General features: G+C 40.7%; 1 protein-coding gene across 9 annotated transcripts in view; it reads left to right on the top strand.

Annotated features, from left to right (window-relative positions):
* The window catches only part of LOC133500427 (protein LYRIC-like), a 33,589-nt gene that overhangs the window by 6,963 nt on the left and 29 nt on the right, over positions 1 to 26,597 (top strand). For 3 of the 9 annotated variants that reach the window (XM_061819075.1, XM_061819073.1, XM_061819074.1), the window contains exons 5-14: positions 3,641 to 3,823; positions 12,356 to 12,406; positions 12,516 to 12,659; positions 17,087 to 17,158; positions 17,237 to 17,305; positions 17,428 to 17,573; positions 19,294 to 19,389; positions 25,197 to 25,316; positions 25,479 to 25,599; positions 25,857 to 26,597. The exon at positions 25,857 to 26,597 is cut by the window's right edge and continues 29 nt beyond it. In XM_061819075.1, coding sequence (XP_061675059.1) covers positions 3,641 to 3,823; positions 12,356 to 12,406; positions 12,516 to 12,659; positions 17,087 to 17,158; positions 17,237 to 17,305; positions 17,428 to 17,573; positions 19,294 to 19,389; positions 25,197 to 25,316; positions 25,479 to 25,599; positions 25,857 to 25,921 — 1,067 coding nt within the window. In that variant the 3' untranslated portion in view covers positions 25,922 to 26,597. The remainder of the gene's footprint in view (positions 1 to 3,640; positions 3,824 to 12,355; positions 12,407 to 12,515; positions 12,660 to 17,086; positions 17,159 to 17,236; positions 17,306 to 17,427; positions 17,574 to 19,293; positions 19,390 to 25,196; positions 25,317 to 25,478; positions 25,600 to 25,856) is intronic. The other 6 variants (XM_061819076.1, XM_061819077.1, XM_061819080.1 and 3 more) reach the window with 6 other exon arrangements.

The following is a 26,597-nucleotide window of genomic DNA, read 5'->3' as shown; positions in this document are numbered from 1 at the left end:
CTTTCAACATGACAATGACCCAAAGCATACAGCCAGGAAAACCAAGGAGTCTCACCGTAAGAAGCATATATACATACATGTCAAGGTTCTGCCGTGGCCTAGCCAGTCTCCAGACCTAAACCCAATAGAAAATCTTTGGAGAGAGTTGAAACTCTGTTTCTCAGCGACAGCCTGTCGAGCCTGAAACCTGTCTGACCTAGAGAAGATCTGTGTGGAGGAGTGGGCCAAAATCCCTCCTGCAGTGTGTGCAAACCTGGTGAACAACTGCAGGAAATGTTTGACCTCTGTAATTGCAAAGAAAGGCTACTATACCAAATAACATTGGTTTTCTCAGATGTTCAAATACTTATTTGAAGATGTATCACACATTGTTAAAAAATCACACATGGTGATATCTGGATTTTTCTTTTTAGATTATCTCAGTCACAGTGGACATGCACCTCCAGTGAAAATTTCAGACCATCCATGATTTCTAAGTGGGAGAACTTGCAATATAGCAAGGTGTTCAAATACTTGTTTTCTGCACTGTAATATATAGGTCCTCTGGATTAGACCTTTAAATGGGAAAGGATTAACATCACATTGTCAATGTATAGTACATATGACATGACCAATTGGATGCATTGTTAATCCAAACCACTGGAATTTCCCTTTAATTGGAACTGTCTATCAGTTCAACAATGTTTAAGAGTGCTGTGGTACAGTATTTTTTCTCAAGATAATATTTTGGTTACATTACAATGTTTATCTACAAGTCTACAGTAACGGTAATTTAATTCATTCCATGACTGTTATCATACCTCAATTTACCTGCACTGCAAATCAGTATTCCCCAATGAAATGCTTGGAAAACCTATTGATCCTTTCCAAGAGCTGCCTGCAACAGGTGTGAGCTTTTAAATTTTGTGGGCGATAATTCTTAACACTAACAAGCACAACACTCCTACGAGGTTCATTGAATAAATGAGATGACCTTTTCTGTGTAAGGACTTCTAATACAAATAGAAGCTTATGAAGAATGTTATGTTGTCGCATATATTTAATATACAAAATTAGCTTTTTGTGCACTCTGTTTGTGCTTTCATCCTGGTTCAGGCTGTGCCAAGGTGGAATTTTCACATTACATGGCATCTCATCCCGCAAGTTCTACTTTGGTGTCAGACCAGATCTTTTCTCACTCAAAAGAGAGAAAATCTCGTCCAGTTTCACCACTTTTTCTTCTCTTATTCACATACTCAGACATTCATGGCATCTTAAAGCAGGCGCATGTCTTGCTCGTCTTTGCGCTACATTGCCCAGACTGTTGCTAACTAAGCAGCAGTGGTAGGCATAAGGATGCTCTCATTTTTAACCACATTGTTGGGCTGCGTAAGTAGTATAATGTTTGTAATTACGGTGCAAAGTAAACTAGGAAGAAGTGTGTGTGGCAGAGCCAATGACTTAGAATTAAAAACTGGACTGCGCCCAGGCTCCTTTCACGTGGTAATTCGGCTTCAACTTCCGGTCATGACAAAACATTGCTTTGGGTACTGTTTTACGTGAAAGTTGACATCCTTACAATTGTACATTGTGAAATATAACATTGGAATACGTTAGGTTTAGCTTTTTTGTTGCGCTGTTGGCTGTCAAAACCATGCAGGGAGCTGCAAAGAAGTAACTTTTCACTGGTAAGTGTGTTTAAGCTTAACCTTCATAATTAATTATTAGATATTTTTCCCATCATTTTCCATAATGTGTGTATGCTTACCATACTTTTTGCCCTGGCAGAGGTCAGTGCCTGTTGACTATGGCGGAACCAATGATGGCTGCAGAGTGCGCTGTCTAGTTTTTATTCTCAGTCATGGGTCGGAGCAGCAGGTCATTGTTGGAGAAAGCACATGTAGCTGCTGAAATGTCTTCTCTCCCCCCCCCCCCCCCCCCTCCAATTTTTTTTTTTTTTTTTTTTTTTTTTGGGGGGCGTCGTGATCGACCAAAACTGCCATCGACACATTGAGCACCCTTGGTCTAGGCTGTAAGGGGGATGAGGGAGCAGTTCCCAGCCCAGCTCGTTGATGGGCTGCTGTGTGAGGCCTTGCACTGTCATGATGCAAGATGAATCCTTCTGACTGATAATCCCTGCGTTAGTTCTTTGTCTTTCTTGACCTGCCTCAGCAGTTCACAGTAGTTGGCACTGTTCATAGTGCATCCTTTCTCAAGGAATGAAATGGTGATTGGGCTTTGCATAGCCCAAAAAACAGTGAGCATCAGCTTCCTTGTGAACTGCTGGGACTTGAACTTCTTAACTGGTAAGCCTGCGTGCTTCCACTCCATGGACTAACGTTTTGACTCAGGCTCGTAGTCCCAAACCCATGTCTCGTCACGTGACCACCTTTTTCAGAAACTCATCACCATCTTTCTCATAGCGGGAGAGACACTGTTGGGACAATTCGACACTCCACTGTTTGTGCTCTACAGTAAGAATCTTTGGCACTCGCTGGAAGCTGACCGAGTCGGCAAGGTCAGTGGACAAATTTGTGTTCTGTCCGAACAGATAAGCTCAAAGTCCTTGCAATGTCATTCTCTGTCACCCTTCTGTCAGACTGAATGAGATCATTGATCCGATCACCACAGGAGACCTCACTGCTCTAGGCCTGCTCCGTCCTCCTTTAAACAATTTAACCCATTTTTAGTTATTTTTTCGTGGCACCATACTATGTTGACATTCTCCTATGAATTTCAACTGGTTTGCACCCTTCAACTAAAAACTTGATAACTGACTGCTGTTCAATTCTGGAGCTTGCTTCTTGATCATCTTTTTTTAATTGCCAAAACAGTTTTTCTTTTAAATCTGGAAAAGAAATTAAATCCATGTGGAAAAAGAAGTAAAACAAATGTAAAAAAAAAGTAAGCTTCTATTTGTATTAGAAGTCTTTAGAACAAATTATTCACCTTATTTATTGAATCACCCTCGTATTTAAACGACTTATTGGATGCTTGGACATTCAACGCTTCGTAGTGATGTTGTTAAAACATGGTGGCTTGCCATCACCTGGTCTTCAGTGTTATTTTTAACTTCTTGTAATATATAAAGATTATGTAAATGAGCCCTGTGGAGGTTATTCATCTCTTTAGTGCAATATTTGTGAATGTTTTACTTTTATTAAAGCAACATCCTGATAAAAAGTTACAAGTAGTGAAAACTATCACCATAAATTAACTGATAGCACTGTACAGTGCTCGGTTGTCTAACTCAGTGATTCCCAGACAGTGTGCCAGAGTACATTAGTGTACCGTGAGTGCCCTTCAGGTGTGCCTTGGGAAGTTATCCAATTTTATGTAATTGCTAAAAACAAACAAATAATGTATCTTTATTCATCTATTTATGCCAGTGAGGCACAATGACAGACAGAACAAAAAAATCCTCTTCTATTGGAAGTACATACAGTCATTAAGCTATCCATTTTTGGTGACATTTACTTTTGTTTGTGTGACGTGGGATTTTTCAATTGTAAAATATGGGCCTTGGCTCTACAAAGGTTAGAAATCACTGGTCTAAGTAGTCTTTCATGGTTATACCTTTTTCATAATTCTGATTTTTTTTTTTCTTTTTTTTTTTTTTTCTTCTTCCCGTTTCTATTTTCCATTCAACATCACTCGTCAGGGACATGGGAGACTAAGGTAAGCAACAAGGAAAAACGGGAACAACGCAAGAAGGACAAGCGCTCCAGTGATGGCTCCTCCAGTCCTGGTGGTGGTGGTGCTGGTGGCGGCACTTTGGGTGCAACTCCAGAGCAGTGTAAAGCCTCAGCAGCCATTCCATCTGTCAACCAGAAGAAGAAAAAAGGTTAGTTTTCATGAAGGCTATAATACTTTCTGAAAGTTTTCACTGTCCTAAGTGGAACAAAGTGGGCAACGGAAAAGTATTCCACGACTTGCTGTTATTGTAATTGTACATGGATTTTTATGATCTTTTGTCTCCACAATGTGTAACAATTTATTTTGTTGCCACAATGCTCTATAAATACAGTGGGGAATAAAAGTATTTTGTAAGTTCTCCCATTTAAAAAGATGAGAACCCTGTAATTTTCATCATAGGTATAGCAACTGCGTCCTTATGTACCCTCCGCCACCAGTTTTTTAGCTAGCAAAGCAAGTCTGATCAATGTAGAGCGAAGATGAGCTTGGCAGTACTTACCTTTCCCCTCTGATAATGGTGAAATGAATGGGCAGTAACATATCCTCAGGCCAAAGTAAAAAAAGAAATGCTGTTTTTTTAAAAGATGGAATGGCTGTCGGACTATGTGTAAATAGAAGAAAAAGCAGTGAATTTTAGATTTTTCTCTTTTTCAAGTGAGAAAGGTCTGGTCTGCAAAATGTTTTGTGAATTGGGAAGTTAGTCGCAACCAAGTTTTCGGAAGGGAAATTGTGGACAGAATGAAAAGTAGACTACCTCAAGGGTCACATTCAGCCCAAGTCATTTGAAAGCAGTTAGAATTGTACACACATGTAAGTTGGCAATAGGGATCAGTACGTTGTTGGGGGAGAACACCAAAGACAGAAGAGGAAGGAATGAGCTGGCACTGGTAAACCAACTTGAACCCAGAGCAAGTTAATATTCTCACTGACAACATTCTACTAGCCATCAACAGGAATGCATCTCATGGAAAAGTACCGGAGTATACCAGAAAGCTGGCATAGCAAGAATGATGCTTTTCAATTTTTGAATTCAATCAACCAAGTAGTTGAGGATGAGACAGTGTCATATTCAAAATCAGTGATAAGTCTTTTTCCAGAAAGATTTTCCTAGAATTCCGGATTTTTAAATTGCTCTGGAAAATGGAGGGAAAATTCCCTAAAATTAATCCGGATATTAGTTGACTACATTGAACGAACATGTTTGAGTATGTTGTTTTGCTTTCACGAGCGTAGCCATGTTGAAGCACCATCACTAGTAACAATAACCCCCCTCCCCTCGCGTTCTCTCAAGACGTCGCTTATTTTGTGTGGTCTTGACATTAATTTACGTGTTTATTTCATAAACGTTAACTAAACGAGCACGCTCCAAAACAACCGGTATTCATCCGGAAACAGGAAATGCAAGTTAACCGTACGCAGCATGTACGAAAGTGCATGTTCAGAACTGCTTCACGTAATGCGAGCGCATTTATGTCGAAAGTCAACATCATAAGCCATGTCAAAGGAAATTCAGTTACACCAGGGGTGCTCATTGTGTCGATTGCGAGGCAGTGTGACGGCGTTTTTAAAAAAAAAAAAAACAGACTATCATCCACCTCGTCGCTTGATTCAGGTGTGGTCAACAGTGGTAAAAGTCCTCCAGATTTTCCCGGAATTCCAGATTTTTAAATTTTCCTGAAAATTGCTCTGGAAAATTGAGGAAAAAAATCCTAAAATTAATCTGGTTATTAGTTGACAACATTGAACGAACATGCGTTCGAGTTCGTTGTTTTGCTTTCACAAGCGTAACCATGTTGAGGCACACTACACTAGTAACAGTAACCCCCCCCCCCCCCCCGCATTCTTTCAAGACGTCGCTTATTTTGTCTGGTCTTGACATTAATTTACGTGTTTCTTTCATAAACGTTAACTAAACGACCCTCCCCCAAAACAACCATTATTCACTCGGAAACAGGAAATGCAAGTTAACCGTAGTGAGCATGTACGAAAGGGCATGTTCAAAACTGCTTCACGTAATGCGAGCACATTTACGTGGAAAGTCATCACAGGGTTCGCACGCTTCACTAAAAGTCCCTAAAAACCCCTATATTTTCGAAGGTGCATTTAGGGGCTGCTAAAAGTCCTTAAAATCCGCGAAAACTGGTCAAGCCCCTAAAAAGGCCTTAAATTATAATAAATCAAAGGGAGGACCTTTACTGCCAAAATTCTCCCCCCAAAAAATTCTTTTATTAAAAAAAAAAATAGCGATCCGTCTGGCGTCTAAAACAGCCGGAAATTGTCAATGGAAATTACCGTGTTGACAACGAGTCGCCATCTTGTCGTTGATATTCCATTGTTCGTTTCCGTGAGTCGGCATTTCACTTGGTCTTCGTTATGTCTTTCATCGATCCAACTTGTATCATGGGGAAGTGCATTTTTCAAGATGCTTGGGTTGAAAATAAGGAGTTTGGAATCTGGGTGTGTCAAAATGCAAAAGATCAGCACGTTTTACTCCCATCTGTGCAAGCAGAGCTACCAGCTAGGAAAGATGGGCGTCAAAGCGCTGGAGTTGCACCGGAAAAAAAGGAGACACGCTGATTTGGCGAAGGCGTTGGTATGAATCTGTTTCTAAAATATAAAGATAGTGAAGCATCAACTTCAGGCAGTGGTACTAGCAGTGCATGCGCACCTACAGTTGTCCAGCCATCGACTTCAACCAGCCAGAAGTCAGGCTCTATGAACGTAGTTGAATACACGAAGGCGGACTCGTTAAAGGCAGAGATCGTGTGGACTTTAAAAGTGATCTGCAGCCTTTACAGTTACAAATCTTGTGAAAATAATTCGAAAGTGTTTGCAGTCATGTTTCCAGACAGTGACATTGCTAAAAACTACCACTGTGGGGAAAGAAAGATTTCGTACCTGGCTACATTTGGCATCGCTGCCCACTTTTTATCTCTACTGCCTCAAAGCCAAAAAAGCCAGAATAGAGACTGACGCATCTACGCTTATTGAGAAGGCTGACAGGCTGTGTGAGCAGGCAGTAGAAAAGAGGAAGCTGAGGTTTATCACCGAGCCCAATGCACTCAGAGGCAGAGCAAAGGACAAGAGAGCCTCTTTGGCACCTCTGCAGCAGCAAATAGAGGAGACACTGGATAGGCTCAAGGAGCTAGAATCGGGGTGCTGAGACAGACATCAGTAGAAGACATTTGTGTATATAGTTGCAATTGTAGTTAGAATCAGTTTTTATGTATACTGTTATGTGAAGACGTTGACAATGGTCATATCAAAGAGAACTACCATAAGGGGCGACAGGTGATCACTGTCACAGGTACTGAGGTACTGGGACCTTTGATGAACCAAGAACAGCCGATGGCACCATTGGGTGAGTCTTTTTTCCTTACTCTTGAGTTCCCACGATGGCCCTAAATTTTTCGTGTCAGCCCCTAAGAATGGCCCTAAAAAGCCCTTAAATTTTTTGGGTCCGACTGAGTATGAACCCTGCATTAACATCATGAGCATGTCAAAGGAAATTCAGTTACACCAGGCAGGGGTGCTCTTTGCGTCAATCGTCTCCCAGGTGGCTTGTGGCAAACTTAAAACGACACTTTTTATGGATATCTTTCAGAAATGTCTTTTCTTCTTGCCACTTTTCCATAAAGGCCAGATTTGTGCAATGTAGGACTCATTGTTGTCCTATGGAGAGACTCTCCCACCTCAGCTGTAGATCTCTGCAGTTCATCCAGAGTGATCATGGGCCTCTTGGCTGCATTTCTGATCTATCTTCTCCTTGTTCGAGGTGGAGGTTAAAGGGGGACGGGCAAGTCTGGGTAGGTTTGCAGTGGTCTGATACTCCTTCCATTTCAATATTGATTATGATTGATCATTATCTGATGGCAGAAATATTAGTGAATAACTTTTTTAGGTAAACTGTCATCACTTGTATGTTCATTTTCCAGAGGATGGATTAATGGATTGGTCTGCATTTGATATTGAAGCAGTTAACTCAAATCAGTATTGAATATGGAAAAGCAGATTTTGCCAAATTGATCATTCACCACCTGCATTCTGTAGAGGCCATTAACAGGGATTTTGGTGAATTCAATTACATGATCAGGCAAAATCTTAAACAAGGTTCAATCACCACATTCTTAGACATGGTGGATTCGTTACTAAAATGTTAGGAGCTTAAAAAACATCTCAACTGGTGGATATTTTGGCTACATTACAAGCATCCAGTGCTTATTGTGAAAGAGGCTTTAAGTTAATGAATTGGACCAAAACAGCATCCAGAAATCGTCTTCGGGCAGATCATTTCAATCATCTTAAATGCTGAAAGTAAAAACTGGAATGTGAGAAGGCCATGAACCTGGACAGTGTGTGCAAACACTGGAGAAACAAAAAAACAGACCGGAATATCGTTGTGAATTAAAAAAAAAAAAAAAAAGAGAGAGAGAACAGGCGTTTCAAATTTATAGTTGGCTTGGGGCGGCACGGTGGTTCCGCTGGAAAGGATTGGCCTCACAGTTCTGAGGACCTGGGTTCGATCTTGGCCCTGCCTGTGTGGTGTTTGCATGTTCTCTCCGTGCCTCCATTGGTTTTCTCCAGGAGCTCCGGTTTCCTCCCACATGCCAAAAACATGCTTCAATAATTCGACACTCTTAATTGCCCCTAGGTGTGATTGTGAATGCAGCTGTTTCTTCCTATGTTCCCTGCGATTGGCTGGCAACCAATTCAGGGTGTACCCTGCCTCCTGCCCGTTGACAGCTGGGGTAGGTTCCAGCACTCCCGCAACCCTTGTGAGGACAAACGACTAAGGAAATGGATGGATGGATTGTTGGCTAGGTTTGGCTTGCAATATATGTTCTTTATATATTCTGTAGTTCAAATAAATGTTTTTACATTTTTATTGTAAGTTTTTAAAGCCCAAGTAGCATCCCTATAAACATTCTAAAATAGATATTGTCATGAAAAATACATATAGCATTATTCACTTCAGTGTCTATACGAAAAAATAAATGTGTGCGGAGAGCGCGTCATCCATGCGCAAAGTTGCAAAATTCATTCTACGATATAAAAGTGGTCACCATGTTGGCTGCATCCTCGTCCGTGACATCACCCGGACCCTCGCAGATGAAAACACGCGGTGCACCATAACTATGGGAGACAAACGCGCCCCTTCTGACACGAAAACTCTTTTCGAAAAGGAGAACACCACACAACCGAGTGAAGTTACCGGGGCAATATTACAATATTGTTTCGAGCCATATTCAGATGATATGCGATCACGGCCAAACCGCATCCCCGCCCGATCCACTTCCGCGGCAGGGATGAGCCATCGCGGCTCATCGCAGCCGGCCGGTGTGGCTTTTGACAGAGCCGAGCCGTCCTGCTTTAGGTTTTAGTCGAGCCGGGGCCCTTTACTGCGTGTAAGGGGTTGAGTGAGGCATTCTCGGTTGGGTTCTTCAGACCCGCCCCCATCCGCAAGGCCCGACGCACAGTCTTCGCAGAACACGGCGCCTCAGCCAGTGTGGCTGATTTTCGGCGCCGTGGTGGCATATAATAGAGCCGAAGCCGTGCTGCTTTTAGGGGGATGTTCAAAGCCGCCGCAGTACTTGATGAACACCGTCGAGTCGGGGCGCATTACTGCGCGCACACAGCTGAGTGAGGCATTCTCAGCTGGGTTCTTCAGATTTACCGCCGTCCGACGCGCACATCGACATATTTCGGACGCAGATCTTTTGTTCCGTTATGAGAGAGCTGTTACGTGGTCCGCCCCAAACTTATTTTTTTTAGTAGCTGTATACACACCTCCCTATTATTTGGAAACCACGAAGCTCTTGTCCTCTGCACCCGTACAATCCATTTTTCACAACGAACCGAGTCTCTTGCAAACTTATGAAGGGTAAATCCATTCTCCCAAGTGTTCAAGGAATATCCAACAATGCAATGAGCCGGCATTTTGTTCTAACACGAAGGAACAACGGGCTAACTTCCCGGAGGTAAAACTAATGGAAACAAACGAGTCCACATGGGGGCGCCGCTGTCCTTTACGTCACTTCCTGCTTCTTGTCGAAAACGAATCCCTCGAGAGGATTTTCATGGTGGGAGTTACAAAAAGCTGTATGCGTCAAAATCATGTTTTGTGGTGGGGAAAAAAACGCATGGACCCATATTGGCTGACGTTTTTTCATTAATAACATACTAAAAATCATCCATTTCATGACAAGAGCCCTTTAAAAGCACTTAAGTGTTCTGATGGGAATGCAAATGCTGTAATCTGATTCTTTTAAGACATGTAACTTCAGTAGATGTGATACTGACCTGATGACAGTGCACATCTGATGATGCTTACAATGGCCCAAGGCAGTGGTCCCCAACCTCCGGTCCGTAGACCTTTACCGGGCTGTGAAGCACTGGTTACCGGGCCACAGAGAACAAATTACCAATTTATATAATTTGTATTGTATTGCAATTTGCCTGTCAGTGTCTTTTATTTAGAAAATTAACCTTCTGTTCTCTGCTGCAACAGCTGCGTGTCTCAATTGACATGTCAAGGCTGTACAGAATGCTTCAATTTTTGGTCCTGGCCAACTTAAACTCTTCAGATTCTGTTCCTCGTGGGATGACTAATGGCAGCAGAGCTCAAAGAACAAATCATATCATAAACTAATTCAGTTAATTTTATTTAATGAAAAGATTTGTTTTGAGCAAAATGTTCGCAATCAAAACAACACAATATTAGGGGTCCTTCATAAAATTTTGGTTTATTGCAACAGTTAACTCACACACCAAGTCCGCTCTGATACAGATATAGTTGTAGGTTTCTGCTCGACAAAGGTAGAAATACTTTTAAAGAGTTAAGTTTACTTTCATTGAGCTACAAAACTGCAGTCTGGTCTGGCTGCCTACATCAACTTCGATGCCCACTCCTGCATTGCCCCCACAGTGCACGCACCATGAATGCTGACGGAGGAAGCAGAAGTGCACAAGTATGTGTGTTTGTTTGTGTCTATGCTTACTCTAAACCGGTTTGCAGTGCAAAAAAGCTTCTAGAACACTGGTCTAAATGACCACACAACGACTTACTGTGTTTTGCTCAGAGATTCGGATTCGATCTGATTTCTGAATTAGAGGGAACGTTGCTCGCTCAGATTTCTTCAAATCAAGCTGCTGACTTATTTGCGATTTCAGTCTTCCCAGCCTGGTGCAGATCTCCAACTTTGTTTCTGGCTCCTTTGACAGCTCCTTAGTCTTAGCCATAGTCGAGATTGACCATTTGAGGTTGCAGACGTTTTTTAAATTGAGTTGAAACATGAGCTATGATGAAAATTGCGGGCCTATCACCTTTTTAAAAGAGAGAACTTGCACAATACAATTGGTGGCTGACTAAATACTTTTTTGCCCCACTGTACATACAGTGCCTTGTGAAAGTTTTCAGCCCCCTTGAACTTTTCAACCATTTGGCACATTTCAGGCTTCAAACATAGATAGTAGACCGGCCATTCCTCTAAACTTTCACCTCGAACAAGGAGAAGACTAATCAGCGATGATTAAAAATGCAGCCAAGAGGCCCATGATCTCTCTGGATGAACTACAAAGATCTACAGCCGAGGTAGGAGAGTCTGTCCATAGGACAACAATCAGCCATACACTGCACAATTCTGGCTTATATAGAAAAGTGGCAAAAGAAAAGCTATTTCTGAAAGATATCCATCAAAAAGTCTCGTTTAAAGTTTGCCATAAGCCAGCAGGGAGACACACCAAACGTGGAAGAAGGTGCTCTGGTCAGATGAAACCAAAATCGAACGATATGTTTGGCGTAAAAGCACCGCAGCTCATCACCCTGAACACACCATCCCCACTGTCAAACATGGTGGTTGCAGCCTCATGGTTTGGGCCTGCTTTTCTTCAGCAGGGACAGAGAAGATGGTTAAAATTGATGGGAAGATGAATGGAGCCAAATACAGGACTATTCTGGAAGAAACCCTGTTGGAGTCTACAAAAGACCTGAAACTGGGATGGAGATTTATCTTCCAACAGGACAATCATCCAAAACATAAATCTACAATGGAATGGTTCACAATTAAACGTATCCAGATATTAGAATTGCCAAGTCAAAGTCCAGACCTGAATCCAATCGAGAATCTGTGGGCTGAGCTGAAGACTGCTGTTCACAAACGGTCTCCATCCAACCTCACTGAGCTTGAGCTGTTTTGCAAGGAAGAATGGGCAAGAATGTCAGTCTCTCGATGTGCAAAACTGTTGGAGACATACCCCAAGCGACTTGCAGCTGTAATTGCAGCAAAAGGTGGCGCTAAAAAAATTAAGGAAGGGGGCCAAATAATATTGCACGCTACACTTTTCAGGTTTTTATGTTAGAAATGTTTAAAGTATCCAAAAAAATTTCATTCCACTTCACAATTGTGTCCCACTTGTTGATTCATGGTTCTTGATTTAAAAAAAAAAAAAAAAAGAAAAGAAAATTTTTTTCTTTGTTTGAGGTCTGAAATGTGGAGAAAGTTTGAAAAGGCTCAATGGGGCCGAATACTTTCACAAGGCACTGTACATCAGGGAAATGGATTGCAGGATTCCATTAAGTACTGTAAATTCATGCATTTGCCTGAATGCTTTCCCTTAACAAATACATTTATGAAAAATGTACCTTCCATTTTATTGACTTTATGCAATTCTTTCTGTCTAGGACAGTCGTCGAAAGTGACAGCAGAGAAGAGTAATGCTGCTGCATCTCATGGTAATTGTCTTTAGAATGCAACTCATCTCATTGAAAGTTCAAGCATGTATCAGTTGAAGTTGATCTGTGTATCCTGCCTAAACATCAAGCATTTCTTTGTTGGTATCAGCTAACAACATCGAGGCACCATTAGTAGCAGCAGTTGTGGCTAACAGTCAAGCTGTCAAGGTTTCTCGCACTGTTGCTCCAAAGACTCAAGGCCCGTGGATTGGCACAAGAGAACCACAGCCACTGTGGAAGACAGAGATTGATGGTAAAATGGAGCCATATCAGTTAAATAACTCATATGATTTTAATTATTTTAATCATTGCAATACAATTTCAGTTATCGATTCCTTGCACAATCATCACAATTTCTCCTAATTATGAATTGATCATTGCTGAGTATCAAGCAGCCGCAGTCAGTTGTGGATCATTTTCATGAAATGAGATGTTGAGAAGTTTATATTAATGCTGACTTTGTTTTATATGGGTAAATGTTTTTTATGCAGAAACAGCCATGCTTTAACTCCTATTTTCAAAATGTTTAAAATTTTAGGCTTTTATAGTAAATGCAAGCATTATAGAACGAGATGCAACAAACAGTGCATTAACAGCTCTGTTAAAAACATTTACATATTGAAAAATGTCATTGGCATCTTCATAAAATGTAAATAATGAAACTTTATTTTGGCCACCCAATGTTCAAGACTTGCATTACAAGTTTGAAAAGTTAATTACTTCAGAATATTTTTCTTATGAATGTAACAGATTACAACTGCTAATAATTAAAATCTATAAAATAGATTTTAAAAAGGATATTCAGTGGGCAATGTCTTTACCATTTTTGATAAAATTATTTGAAAATTAACCTAATTGGCTATGATACTTGGTTTTCTGGGATATGAAAAAAAAATCTAATACACAACTCCAGGGTTATAGCAGTTTGGAATTTTGTATTATAGCTTTTATTTCATTTTAACATTTTTCCAATTGAGTTACTTTTAATTTGTAGTTAACAGGGTTGTTAGTTTTTACTCAAGTTCATTGTTTCAAAAATATTTTTGTTTACAATAGTTTCAATGTTTATTTTTTTTTTTACCCAGGGTATTTGTCAAGTGTGACATTAAATGTGTAGATCCATGAATGAAGTACAGCTACTGTATAACAGTCCACAGAATCTGAAGTACAATAAGTACAGTGCACAAAACTGCTTCTAAGGTTACATTAGACCAGTGGTTCCAGCTTTAATGGCCAAGTATCTAACACACACAAGGAATTTGTCTCCAGCAGTCGGTGCTGCTCTGGTACGACATTCATGTTGAGTACTGAGAAGAAGAATTAAATAACTAACAAGAAAAACAAAAAATAGGCATTCAATTAATAGGGAACTATTTCCTAGAAGAGTCACAGTTGTGCAAAAATGCAGTCTCCCTTGGCATTTAGAACAGAATGAGTCAACCCCATTATGTTCAGTTTATACAGAGAGATCAAATTATTTTCAGCCCCCCCCCCCCCCCGTCCCCCGTTTTCTGTCAATGTGTATAGAGATGGTGTGCCTACGTCATAAAATCGCCTGATTTTTATTTATGCTGCCATATTGCTGCTCAAACAGCATTGTTGAAAGTTAATTCCGTTGAGACGAGACAAAACAGTCTGATAGCACGACACCCAGAGTTTTGTCCAATACTGTTAAACATTTCGAAGGTGATAATAAACAAAGGTACATGGAAGAAGACTTGGCATAGAGGATCCATTTTTAATGCCAAAGTCGATGTTTTCACTGTCTGGTCTTGTTATATTGTATAACAAATAGATGAGGTGGAGGACTGCGACAGGTTGGACAAGCAGAAAAGGATCCCATGCCTGAAATAGAAATTGACAAACAGCAAAAAGCTGTGGAGTTCCGGTAACTTACCTCACGTATGATCATGGATAAGCTAAGTACACCTAGCACCATGCACCTGACTGGTCATCTTGCAGATAAATGGAAGCGTTTTAAGCAAAGATATATTATATACTTAGCAGCAAGTGGAGCAGGGGGAGATGCAGAAGTATTCATAATGCGGTTTGCTGGTACGTGTTCAACAACGTGGAAATAAAGACTGCATTGAAATACGCCTCGTCTATTTGTTCTACGATATAACAAGACAACGCATTCGCCAATAAGAAATATGACTGTTAATTTGCTTCCCTGTCTTAGACAACTGGATAGTCACATGTATCTGGTGAATAAGTCATTGAGATTTACACAGTTTGAAAGCGTATAAAAGTTTGGACTCATCCAAATTCTTCATTGCTAATGCTTCATTGCAGAGGCTAGATACAGGCCCAATTAAAATATGCACCTCCCTTGATCTGTTTCCAATCAAGAATAAATCCCACATAGTGATGGACCCAATCAGATTTTTTTCCAATACAAATAAACTATGATTGGGGAAAAAAATTAGGACATAGTCGTCTCCTCCGTAAACCTCTCTGACAGACAGTTTAATATTATTTTTAAATATGCGTTCTCAAATAAGTCAACTTGGTAATATAAATACTTTAGAATTTGAGATTGAGAAGTATAATTCTTACTTGAAATGAAATGATCGCTACATAGGCATGTGTATTTCGTTGGGCACCAACCATCCCATTTAATTTCCAAAATCCATCGATCTTTACTGGTCGTTTCAGCTGGTATTCTGTAGAATGATATCTTTGAAGGAATGTCCCGTCTATTGTGACAACCAACGGCACAACAGCAAACAAAACAGAAATCACAATATTGTGAAAAATCTGCTCCCGTTCACAGCGACTCCCGCACTGCTGAGCAGCTTTGTTTGACCTGCAATATGGCGCCATAAAAACGGTGACGTCATATGCACAATCTTAGGCTTAGCTTGCAATAATAAATAATCACTGCAGTGGTCACTTTTAAAATTGAAAAATTACACTTCTTTTCCTTTCGGCTTGTCCCGTTAGCGTGTCATCTTTTTCCATCTAAGCTCATCTTGTGCATCTTCTTCTCTAGCGAATTTATAAAGCCACTAAAACTATATTAAAAAAAATTGGGGGTTTTTTTTCTGCAAAAATTTAATGTCTTGAATTCCTGCGGCCATTTCAATAGCTGGTGTGGGCTAGTGAGCTCGGTAGTAAAAGTAACTGATGGGTGAGTGCAATTTAATGAAAAGTGTTCATGGTAGCCCTACTGCACTTCCTACTTTGAAAAATACTGGATTAGATGAAGCATAATAGAGTAAAACCATTCATGAGACATGGTTCAGTTTTGAATTTTAAAAAAATGTTTAACATCAAAAAAATATTTTTTTGCCTGTTATTTTCCTCTAATGGTAAATTTCAAACTTCTCAAGTGGACTTTCATGTATGTGACTGTTAGATAATAGCAAGTACCATATTTTATGCACTAAAAGGCGCACCTAAAAAGCCTTTAATTTTCTCGAAAGCCGACGGTGCCCCTTATAATCTGCTGCGCCTTATATATGGATCCATATTGAGCCTTTAGTGCAGCTCCATCTGATGAATGCATAACGTGACCGAAGCCTCTACTGTAACGTCTCTTCTTTGCTCCTTAAAAATGCGGTGGGCCTTATATATGTAAAAATTTTTTTGAAATAGCTCATTCATTGAAGGTGTGCCTCATAGTGAGGAAAATACAGTAGCCTTGCTTTTTCCTGCTATATCTCCAGTGAAAGGGCATCCAGTCTGGTTTTGCTTTTGTTGAGTCCATGATTTATTGTGACAAAGCTTTTGAAGTTTTTCTGCTGCTGCTGCTGAAGGGTTGTTGGCTGAAGTTAAATAGCCTGCTCCCTCAGTGAGGGAAAACTCGTCTGCTTTTGTGGCAGGACACAGCGTCATTTGGGGACTAGGTAGTTGTCCGTTTTTCAGAATTTCCCACAAACAAATAACTGACATGCAGGTTCTGTGAAGGCACTAGTTAGTCGGTAGCCATCTTAGCCATTTCAGTTAGCAACACATAGCAACAAAATAGCTTGGAAGTAAAAATTAGCTTTGCAGCTTAACTTGGGCTTTGTCTTGTGAGTTTTCTTTTCTGTATAGATCTATCCCAAAATAATACAATTTAAAATCAATACCAAAAGCTCATTTTTGAAATTGACAAATGAAATCAAAGGCTATTTTCACTATTAGTTTGTTTTCCAAAAATAAAATCTTGTTTTAGTTGTATTTCAATCTCAATTTAATTTGCAAAGGGTTTTTGTTTTGCATTTTTATTTTGTGTGTTTAAGGTAACCTTGTCTATGACTTAGAGTTAATACTTAAACAGCAGTTCAAATAGCGTTACAGTGGGATTCTCTTACACTTCACAAGTGAGAGGAGCCATCACTGACTGAGATAAGACGATCATGTTAGTGGCTGAAATAACATCCTTGTTAGGCCTGAAAGCTCTAACCCCATTCGATGAAGTCATTTTGAACTGCAGTTGACGTACAGTATGTCCACTGTCATGTTAAAAAGCACAAAACTGTTTTGATTTCTTATGAAGCTCAATAAATCAAAACAACTAAAAATCATCTGTCCAAGTTTTTAAATTAGCTCAGTTTGTAAGAGGAAACTGAAACAAATTGAGTCATCTCTACATGTAACCACTCAAATAATAATTTATAGCTCAGAGTATTTGTCACAAGCATTCATCTGAGGGGGGGGCGGGTTAACTTTTCTTTTTGTCTTCCCCCCTAGAGTCATGGACTGTGATTGATCGTATTCCATCTGATTTAGTTTCCCTTACCAATCTAGGTGTTGGCACAGGTGGTAAGTTCAGTGTGCTTGTGGTGTTTCTTTCACCATTAGAGGGAAACGCACGAGTCATAGTGTGGTGTTTGTGTTCAGATCCACAGCTGATGGATAACGCGCCCTGGCTCAGTCAGGCCAAAGTAGATGATGAGTGGTCAGGATTCAGTAAGAATTTTTAACCTTTTTTCTCGTATTCACCTTCACCCCTTACCACTCCACCACCCCACTAAAAACCATGTATTGTCTTTGCCCCTTCTTTACTGTCATTGTTTTTGACTCTAATTCAGATGGTGTTTCAGCAGATCCCAGCTCTGACTGGAATGCCCCTTCTGAAGTTTGGGGCAACTATGAAGAGCCTACGCCTCAGCCCACTCGTGTTCAGGAGCAGCCTCGAAGTGCTAAAGCTAAACCTAAGATAATGAACTTAGCTACTGTGAGTAAAACCACAGAAAGTCCTAGAACTGTTTCAAAAAACCAACTTATCATCTGAGAGCCCATTAGGACTCTGGACTGCAGAGCAGTCCTCCTTTTCTGCCTGGCAGCGCTTCATATCTCAGTACATACAGTGAAGAAAATAACTATTTGAACACCCTGCAATATTGCAAGTTCTCCAACTTAGAAATCATGGAGGGGTCTGAAATTGTCAGTGAAGGTGCCATCTCCACTGTGAGACAGATAATCTAAAAAGAAAAATCCAAAAATCACAATCTGACTTTTTTTTTTTTAACAATTTGTGTGATAAAGCTGCGAAGTAGTACTGTATTTGAACACCTGTCTATCAGCTAGAATTCACACAACCTGTTTCTGTCAGTTAGAGCATTGAAGATAGGTTGTGGCTGGCCCGAAGCACACAGCCAGGAAATCCAAGGAGTAGCTCTGGAAGAAGCATATCGAGGTTCTAGCGTGGCCTAGCCAGTCTCCAGACCTAAACCCAATAGAAAAATCTTTGGAGGGAGCCGAAATTCCATGTTTCTCAGCGAGAGCCCAGAAACCTGTCTGAGCTAGAGAAGATCTGTGTGGAGGAGTGGGCCAAAATCCCTCCTGCAGTGTGTGCAAACCTGGTGAACAACTGCAGGAAATGTTTGACCTCTGTAATTGCAAAGAAACGCTACTATACCAAATAACATTGGTTTTCTCAGGTGTTTAAGTACTTATTTGAAGATGTGTCACACATCGTTAAAAAATCATACATGGTGATATCTGGATTTTTCTTTTTAGATTATCTCTGTCACAGTGGACATGCACCTATGATGAAAATTTCAGACCCCTCCATGATTTCTAAGTGGGAGAACTTGCAATATAGCAGGGTGTTCATATACTTGTTTTCTGCACTGTACAAGTTGATTGAAGAACCAAATAAAAATGTCAGCCCATTTAAAGATGTTTGGTTTCAATTTCAAAACAGTAAATGCACCTTATCATTTCAGTGCTGTTCAGTTTAACATTACTGTAACCTGCCACAACAGTAAATGAAACTGAAGTCTGTTTCAATCAAAACCTAACATTATGGCAACGCCAAACTTTTATCATGTCAATTGGTCACAATTAAAATTGGACCTGAATCTCTTTATCAACTCGGGTCATTCTTAAATGAGCCCCCCAACCACTCCTGCAGTTCATACTTGACATGCCATTTTTAAATTAACCAGCAGGTGGTGCAATTTGGGAGTATTTATTTATTTGCTCTTTTGGACTTTGGGAAGCTTTTTAACCTGCCTTGGAAACAGGAATATCAAAAGTATGCCTAAATAACTGGTATTTTTCTTTAGCTTGAAAGAGTTAACTGTCAATTCTCAGAAATGTTAAAAATACTTTAACGTTTTCAAATGTTTAAAACAAAATGTTTCGTGCTTTGGTCAGGGGCTTTAGTGGGAATCTTTCATCCAATCCTGAGCTCCCACTGACTTAATTTCAATAACAAAATGCAAAAATAACCTTTTTGTATCATGTATGTAAGATGTTCACACATTTAAAACATTTTAATTGGTAAAGTGAATGGACAAAATAGAACAGTTGATAAGCATAATACAGAAATGTCTTCCAAATGTATTATATCAGTTTGTTCGTTGTGTAAGGTGCACTGTGGTGTGTTGTTTCATGTCTAGTCCTGTTTGGCCAATTGGCGTTTATTCATATACATTTGTTTTTGTCAGGAGGAGGAGGATGAAAAGCACAATGGGGAGGCTGGAGCCGCTAAGAATAAAAAGAGAAAGAAGAAAAAGGCAGCTGAAGTGGGAGAAGTCTCCCAGGTACAAAAGTACAAATGTCTCCACCTTTGTGTGTGTGTGTGTGTGTGTGTGTGTGTGTGTGTGTGTGTGTGTGTGTGTGCGTGCGTGTGTGTGTGCGCGTGTGTGCGTGCGCGTGTGTGTGCGTATATACACACAGTGGAACTTCGACGTTCCATGGTTGTACTAATTAATATTTGACCAAAAAATCAGCGTAAAAGCACATGGGCCGTGCTGAGACGAGCCGCTGCCCACTTCGACCCAAGCAGTCATTCATAGTCTAGCCACATTCACGAGTCCTTAAGATTTATTTTTTTTTTTCTTCCAGTATTTTGTTTACCATCGACCCTGTTTTATTGAAAGGATCGGTGCTGGTCGGCGCTCAGGAGACAAAGACGACACTCAACAAAAGACCAACGTTCCCAAATGCTATTTAGCCTCAATAACTGGCATATTTATTTCGACCAAATGCAAGTTCTCAAAACACAGTTGACATTGCGTGAAATCAATCATATGAGCCCCTTACCTATGCCGAGAAGGTGGAGAGCCTAACACCCAGGTAGAGCTCCGCTTGTCAACCAGCTGGGCGTCCGTACGAAACCCGCAGCAGACTCTACCTGTTTGTACTCTGCATCTCTCTATTATACATTTCAGTTGCGTACGAGAGGAAGGGCGGGTGGCCTACCCGTCCCCCCTGGCGCCGCAACGTTTGTTTCCTGATTTACTATTGACACCTAAGTGTGTCCTTCAGGCTCTGAAAAACATCTTACGCAGCCATAACTGTCAAGACATCCCACAACAATGTTCGTCTTTGGTATGCATGCGAACAAGATAGTGAAACGGTCAAGACGTCTTGACCAGAAAAATAAGTGAGTGTGAAAAACAACTTATGTAACCATGGTTGCACAATACATTCGGGTATTCAACGGTTATGGGAAGCATCACTAATTAACACTCCTCTCAGGCCCAAAGAAAGACAGGACTGCTATCAGGAGCAAAGGAAAAGGAAAGTTGAGCCAGCCGCAGTGGATCTAAGGAAAGAGATAATCGCTAAGTACGAAAATGGGGTACATTTGTTATGGCTATTGCTAGCATCATATGGCTAAGTCGACTATTTAGACCAGGGGTGCTAGTTTTGGTCGGTCGCAGAATGCCGTGCCAAAATAAAAAGACATCAGCCAATGTTCCCTCTAAAATGCGAGTATGCAATTCCACCCCGCTGATCTCTTTGCACAGATATTCTGCATTGCGCACAAAAAAATAAAATCCACACAAATTGCAAGTTTAACATACAGTTATTGAGTTTGTAGCTTTTTGGAATGTGATTCATTGAGTGAGGGATGACTGGTTGCTACATCCAATGGTACAATTCACATACGTACTGTAAAAAATGAAAAGGAGAAGCCAGTGGTTTCTTTTAGGCAGCACACAGAACTTTCTCTCATAACGACATGCTGTTCGGCCAGACTTTTTTTTTTTGTTTTTCTACTCATAATTACGAATGTTACAGTTCTTACTCAGCCCATCAATGTGGTTTATAATGACAGCGTCCTGATCCACCGCCCACCACCAATGCTTTAGTTAGCAACACAGTCAATTGCGAAAGTTAAAAAATGAAATGGCGACACGGTGGATAAGATGGAAAGTGTTGGCCTCACTTTCTGAGGACCCAGGTTCAATCCGAGCCCTCCTGGTGTGGAGTCTGCATGTACTCCCCTGTGCCTGCTTGGGTTTTCTCCGGGCACTCCAGTTTCCGCTCACATCCCAGAAACATGCAACATTAATTGGATACTCTAAACTGCCCCTAGGTGTGCTTTTGAGTACGGCTGTTTGTCTCTATGTGCCCTGCGATTAGCAGCTCAGGGTGTACACCACCTCCTGCCTGTTGACAGCTGGGATAGTCACTCCCCGTGACCCTTCTGAGGATAAGATGGTAAGAAAATGGATGGATGGATAAAAAAGAAATGCTGTTTTAAGATGCAATGACTGAGTTTGTGAATAATTGAAGAAAAAGTGGTGATACTGGATGGGATTTTCTCTTTTTCGAGTGAGAAAGGTCTGGTCTGAAGCCAAAGCTGAAACTGCAGGATGAGATGGTGTGTAATGTTAAAATTTCACCTTGGCACAGCCTGATCGGGGATGAAAGCACAGACAATACAGTGCACAAAAAGCTTATTCTGTATTTCAAATATAGGAGGCATTAACGTTAAAACTGTTTGGGAGCATCACTCAGCAGCCCCCCAACCCTGTCGGTCGCTCGCGAGAGGCTGGCTGCTTGAAAAGTAGGTCTTGGGATGAAAAAGTCTGGGCACCCTTGATTTAGACTGGCAATACTGCTTGCCTTTTATTCTTTAGGACAAAGTACTGTAAGTTACTGTTTGGAAGCTGAGAACGGATTAAACTCATTTACATTATTTCCTATGGAAAAAAAATAACTTTTGGAGGTTGAACAAATCGAACAATGAACACTTCATAGGACCAAATTACAGTGCCCTCCGTAATTATTGGCACCCCTGGTTAAGATGTGTTTTTTAGCTTCTAATAATTTTTTTTCTAAATAATATGGGACCTTAATGGAAAAAAAAGATAAAAATCCAACCTTCAATACACGTGCATTTATTCAGTGAGGAAAACATCCTACATAAAGAAATAATTATTTGACAAATAATGTGTGACACAATTATTAGCACCCCAGGTTTTAATACTTTGTACAACCCCTTTTTGCCAACAAAACAGCACCTAATTTTTTCCTATAATGTTTCACAAGATGGGAAAAGACAGAAAGAGGGATCTTCAGCCATTCCTCTTTGGAGAATCTCTCTAAATCATCCAAAGACCTGGGTCCTCTCCTCTTCATCTCACCCATTTGGTTTTCAATGGGGTTGAGGTCCGGGGACTGAGATGGCCATGGGAGGAGCTTGATTTTGTATCTGGTGAACCATTTCTGTGTAGATTTGGCCATATGTTTAGGGTCATTGTCTTACTGAAAGACCCAGTTACGACCCATCTTCAGCTTTCGGGCAGAGGGCAACAGATTTTGATTTAAAATGTCCTGGTATTTCAAAGCATTCATGATGCCATGCACCCAAACAAGCTTCCCAGGGCCTTTGGAAGAGAAACAGACCTACAGGATCACTGACCCACCCCTATACTTCACAGTGGGTATGAGGTGCTTTTCAGCATGCGCATCTTTCGTGGCACGCCAGACCCACTTAGATTGTTTGTTGCCAAAAAGCTAAATCTTGGTCTCACCTGACCAATACCGCTTGGCGAACTCCAGACGTTTGCATTTATGATTGTGAGTGAGGAAAGGTTTTCTCCGTACATGCCTCCCAAACGGCTTGTTGGCGTGTATACAGTGCCAGATGGTTGATTTGGAGACTTTGAGACCCCAGGATGCTACCATTTGTTGTAATTCTGTAACAGTGAGCTTTGGAGATCTTTTGATTTCTCTTACCATCCTCCTCACTGTGAGTGGTGGCAAAATAAACATGGGTCCTCGTCCAGGCTTGTTTACCACTGTTCCGGTTGTTTGGAACTTCTTAATTATTCCTCTCACAGTGGATATGGGCAGCTGCAGTTGAGTGACAATCTTCTTGTAGCTTCTGCCTGACCTGTGAAGGTCGATGCACATCTGCCTCACTTGTATGCTGTGTTCCTTTGTTTTTCCCATGTTTAAGAGTGGATAAGAGGAAATTGACTCTGTGTCATGTCATATTCATACCCCAGGGAAACAGGAAGTGATGAATTACTAATTAAATGTTCCTACATACTCTGGCAAACGTAAACTACTGTAGAAATGACAGATGCTTCAATTATATTTATTTCCTGGGAATTGTTAAGGGTGCCAATAATTGTAGAACAGGTGATTTAATGAAAAAAAAAACTTTTTAGTCAGGGATTTTTTTTTTTAATTTTCTTACTATTCATTTGAGTTGGTTACATTTTCCGATCATTTTCAGTGTGACATTATTTTTCTGCAATAAACACTGAATTTATTTTCAGGCTTTTAACACATCATAACTGGGGCTGCCAATAATTATGGAGGGCACTGTATGTTCAAACTCTGAGTTTCTACTATGTGTACACATGCACGTTTATAGTTCGCAGCCCCAGATATTTGTTACTCTGAATTAACTGAAAGAGCCCCGGTTCGTTGTGAAAATGGATTGCACGGGTGCAGAGGACGAAAGCTTCGTGGGTTCCAAATCGCAGGTAGGTGTGTATTCAGCTCCTAAAAAAAAAAAAAATAGTTTGGAGCGGGGGCACGTAATCAGTCTCTCATAACGTAACAAAAGATCCGCGTATGAAATATGTCGATGTGCGCGTCGGACGCCATTTGGCTGCTGCGCGGACTGCGGCGGATCTGAAGAAGCCAGCCAACAATGTCTCACTCAGCCTTATGCACGCAGTAATGCGCCCCGGCTCGATAGTGTTCATCGCGTACTGTGGTGGCTGTGAACAACCCTCTAAAAGCAGCACGCCTCAGCTCCATTATATGCCACCACGGCGCCGAAAATCAGTCACACCCGCTGAGGCGCTGCGTTCGGTGGTCATAGCTTCCGCGGGTACGGCTCTGAAGAACCCAGCTGAGAATGCGTCACTCAGCCGCGTGCACGCAGTAAAGTGCCCTGGCTGACTGTGTTGTTCATCGTACTACAGCGTCTATGAACACCCCCCTAAAGCAGTACAGCTCGGCTCCGTAATAAGCCACACCAGCCGGCTGCAATGAGCCGCGATGGCTCATCTCTGCCGCGGAAGTGGATCAGACGGGGATGCGGTTTGGCCGTGATCGCATATCATCTGAATATGGCTCGAAACAATAGTGTAATATTGCCCCGGTAACTTCACTCAGTTGTGTGGTGTTGTCCTTTTCGAAAAGAGCTTCCGTGTCAGAAGGGACATGTTCGTCTCCCATAGTTAGGGTGCACCGCGTGTTGTCATTGGCTAATGTCCGGGTGACGTCACAGAGGATGCAGCCAATATGGCGACCACTTGGATATCGTAGAATGACACTTCTGCAATTTTGCGCATGAATGACGCGCTCTCCGCTCACATTTATTTTTTCGTATGGTCATTGAAGTGAATGTTATATGTATTTTTACATTCCAGTATCCATTTTACCATCTTTATAGGGATGACACATGGGCTTTAAGCTACCATATGATGGCACTCACGAGGTAGTGAGGAACAATTTCACTTTTACATTTGAAGAGTTTGTTTTCAAAACGAGACAGGCATTTTTTTCAGATTTACGAAACTCGCCAAAATTATCCAGCTCCGAATGGATAATTTTGGCGTGAGTTTCGTAAATCTGAAAAAAATGCCTATCTCTCGTTTTGAAAACAAACTCTTCATTTGTAAGCAAAAGTAGTTTGTTGCCCCATAGAGTTGCAGTGTTGGCAAGTCATTATTCAAAATGTTGTTCACTCACGGTGTCACATTGGAACTATAATTATCACCCCACAGCAAACAGAATAGCACTACTACCAAATAACAAAACAAATAATGACTGAATATAAATTAAACCTGCACTTTAAATGCTATCGGAGTTTAAAGTGGCTATTTAGCCTGTTTACACGTAAAAAACATTTTTACTGATGAAAAATTCACGTGATGAAACAAGATATGTGCCAAATTCATTTTGTAAGTAGAGAACTGTATTTCTCATTTGAATATTTTTCAGAAATATTACTTGCTCAACCAGCATTACTCAACGGTTTTTCACTTTGGAGTTTGGTTATTAGCAGGGGTGGATACCGTGTTTTAGTTGATCACATTCAAGCTCACTAAAGACCTTAAATCTAATTGCCCACATTAATCCTGCTTAGGTTGAAGTACCACAGACGAAGTTGGAGCTTCCAGCCCCATTGAAGGAGGAGGAGAAGAAGAAGAAGAAGAAGAAACCGAAGCAAACCCCATCTGCTCAGGAGCATTCTCCTCCTGTTGAGGTTGGTGGCTCTGAAATATTGGCCAATATCACTTCAAGTATTTTATACAGTGTAATTTCCTTGTTTTTTTCCTCATTAAACAATAAAAAGTCGAATAATACTTTGAAACTCGACTTTGTACTATTGCGCCCCCAAGCTGATATGGAGTCACTTGCATTTTAGGTGCGACTGGATCGACCAGGGAAAGACTGCACACCTCAGAAACCTCTTGCCACACAAGTGCCACTGAAGCAACCCGACGAACATACTACAGTTCAGATCAACCTTCCTGCTCCAACACAGCGTGAGTGTAATATAGCTTGACTGCTTTAGGCTCAACTGTAAACAACATTGTCAGTGTTGGGAAAATATTTGTAAACTTTCTCTAATTTAATTCAATGTTATAGTGCTGTACATTTTTGTTTAAAAATTGTCAAAATGTCCCTCTGATCTTTTCCTTCTGATTGTCCAAATTGGTGACACCAATACTTTCAAATTATATTCAAGATGAGAAAAAATGAAAAAAGACTAAAGCTCCCGCATCCCACCTCACCTTTCCAGAAAAAGCTGAGGAAATCCAGGTTGCCAAGCTGTCTAAGAAGAAGAAGGCAAGGAAGGAGACATGAGTCCGCTTTGCAGTCAACCATATGCAAAAGACTTGACATCCTGATTATGCAACAGCTTTTAAAGAAAACAACTCGGACCTACGGTCACCTGGATGGACTTACTTTAAACACTGACTGAAAAATAAAATCAACATTTTATACAGTCGTTACGTCATGGAAAAGTGAAAACCTAGAAGCAGCTTAATCTATCATGCTTTGTGAATTAATTTTTAAACATGCTTTTGATACTGTATTGTAATTCCATTGATTGAACTAAGTGAAGGAGCTAGTCAATTAGAAATGTAGATGTAAAGAAATTATTATTGTGGTTACTCGGCATGACATGCTGAATTTGCCTTTCGTTTTGTCGGCTGTATGGTGACCATCATTGAATGAAAAAGGTCTGTTAATTTGGACATTTTCACTCATTGTGTGTACATGTCTACTCTTATTTTTCATCATCTTTGAGATTCCTGCAGACTCTGTCCATGCGGTTTATCAATTTGTCTGTGTACTTAGACTCCCAATCCCTTCCAATTTCTACAACATATTGTATATGCTCTTTGTGTGGAGCCGTGTTGGACCCACTGAAAGAAGAACCGTCATGTCTTTGACCTCTTCCTGACTTTCCAACTGTAATTGATTCTATAGTCTGAAGATTCTTTTGTTTAAAAAAAAAAAATGGGGTTGGTAATAA

Source organism: Syngnathoides biaculeatus, chromosome 5 (genome assembly GCF_019802595.1).
Source record: "Syngnathoides biaculeatus isolate LvHL_M chromosome 5, ASM1980259v1, whole genome shotgun sequence".
NCBI lineage: Eukaryota > Metazoa > Chordata > Actinopteri > Syngnathiformes > Syngnathidae > Syngnathoides > Syngnathoides biaculeatus.
This window is presented reverse-complemented; position numbering and strand designations above follow the sequence as displayed.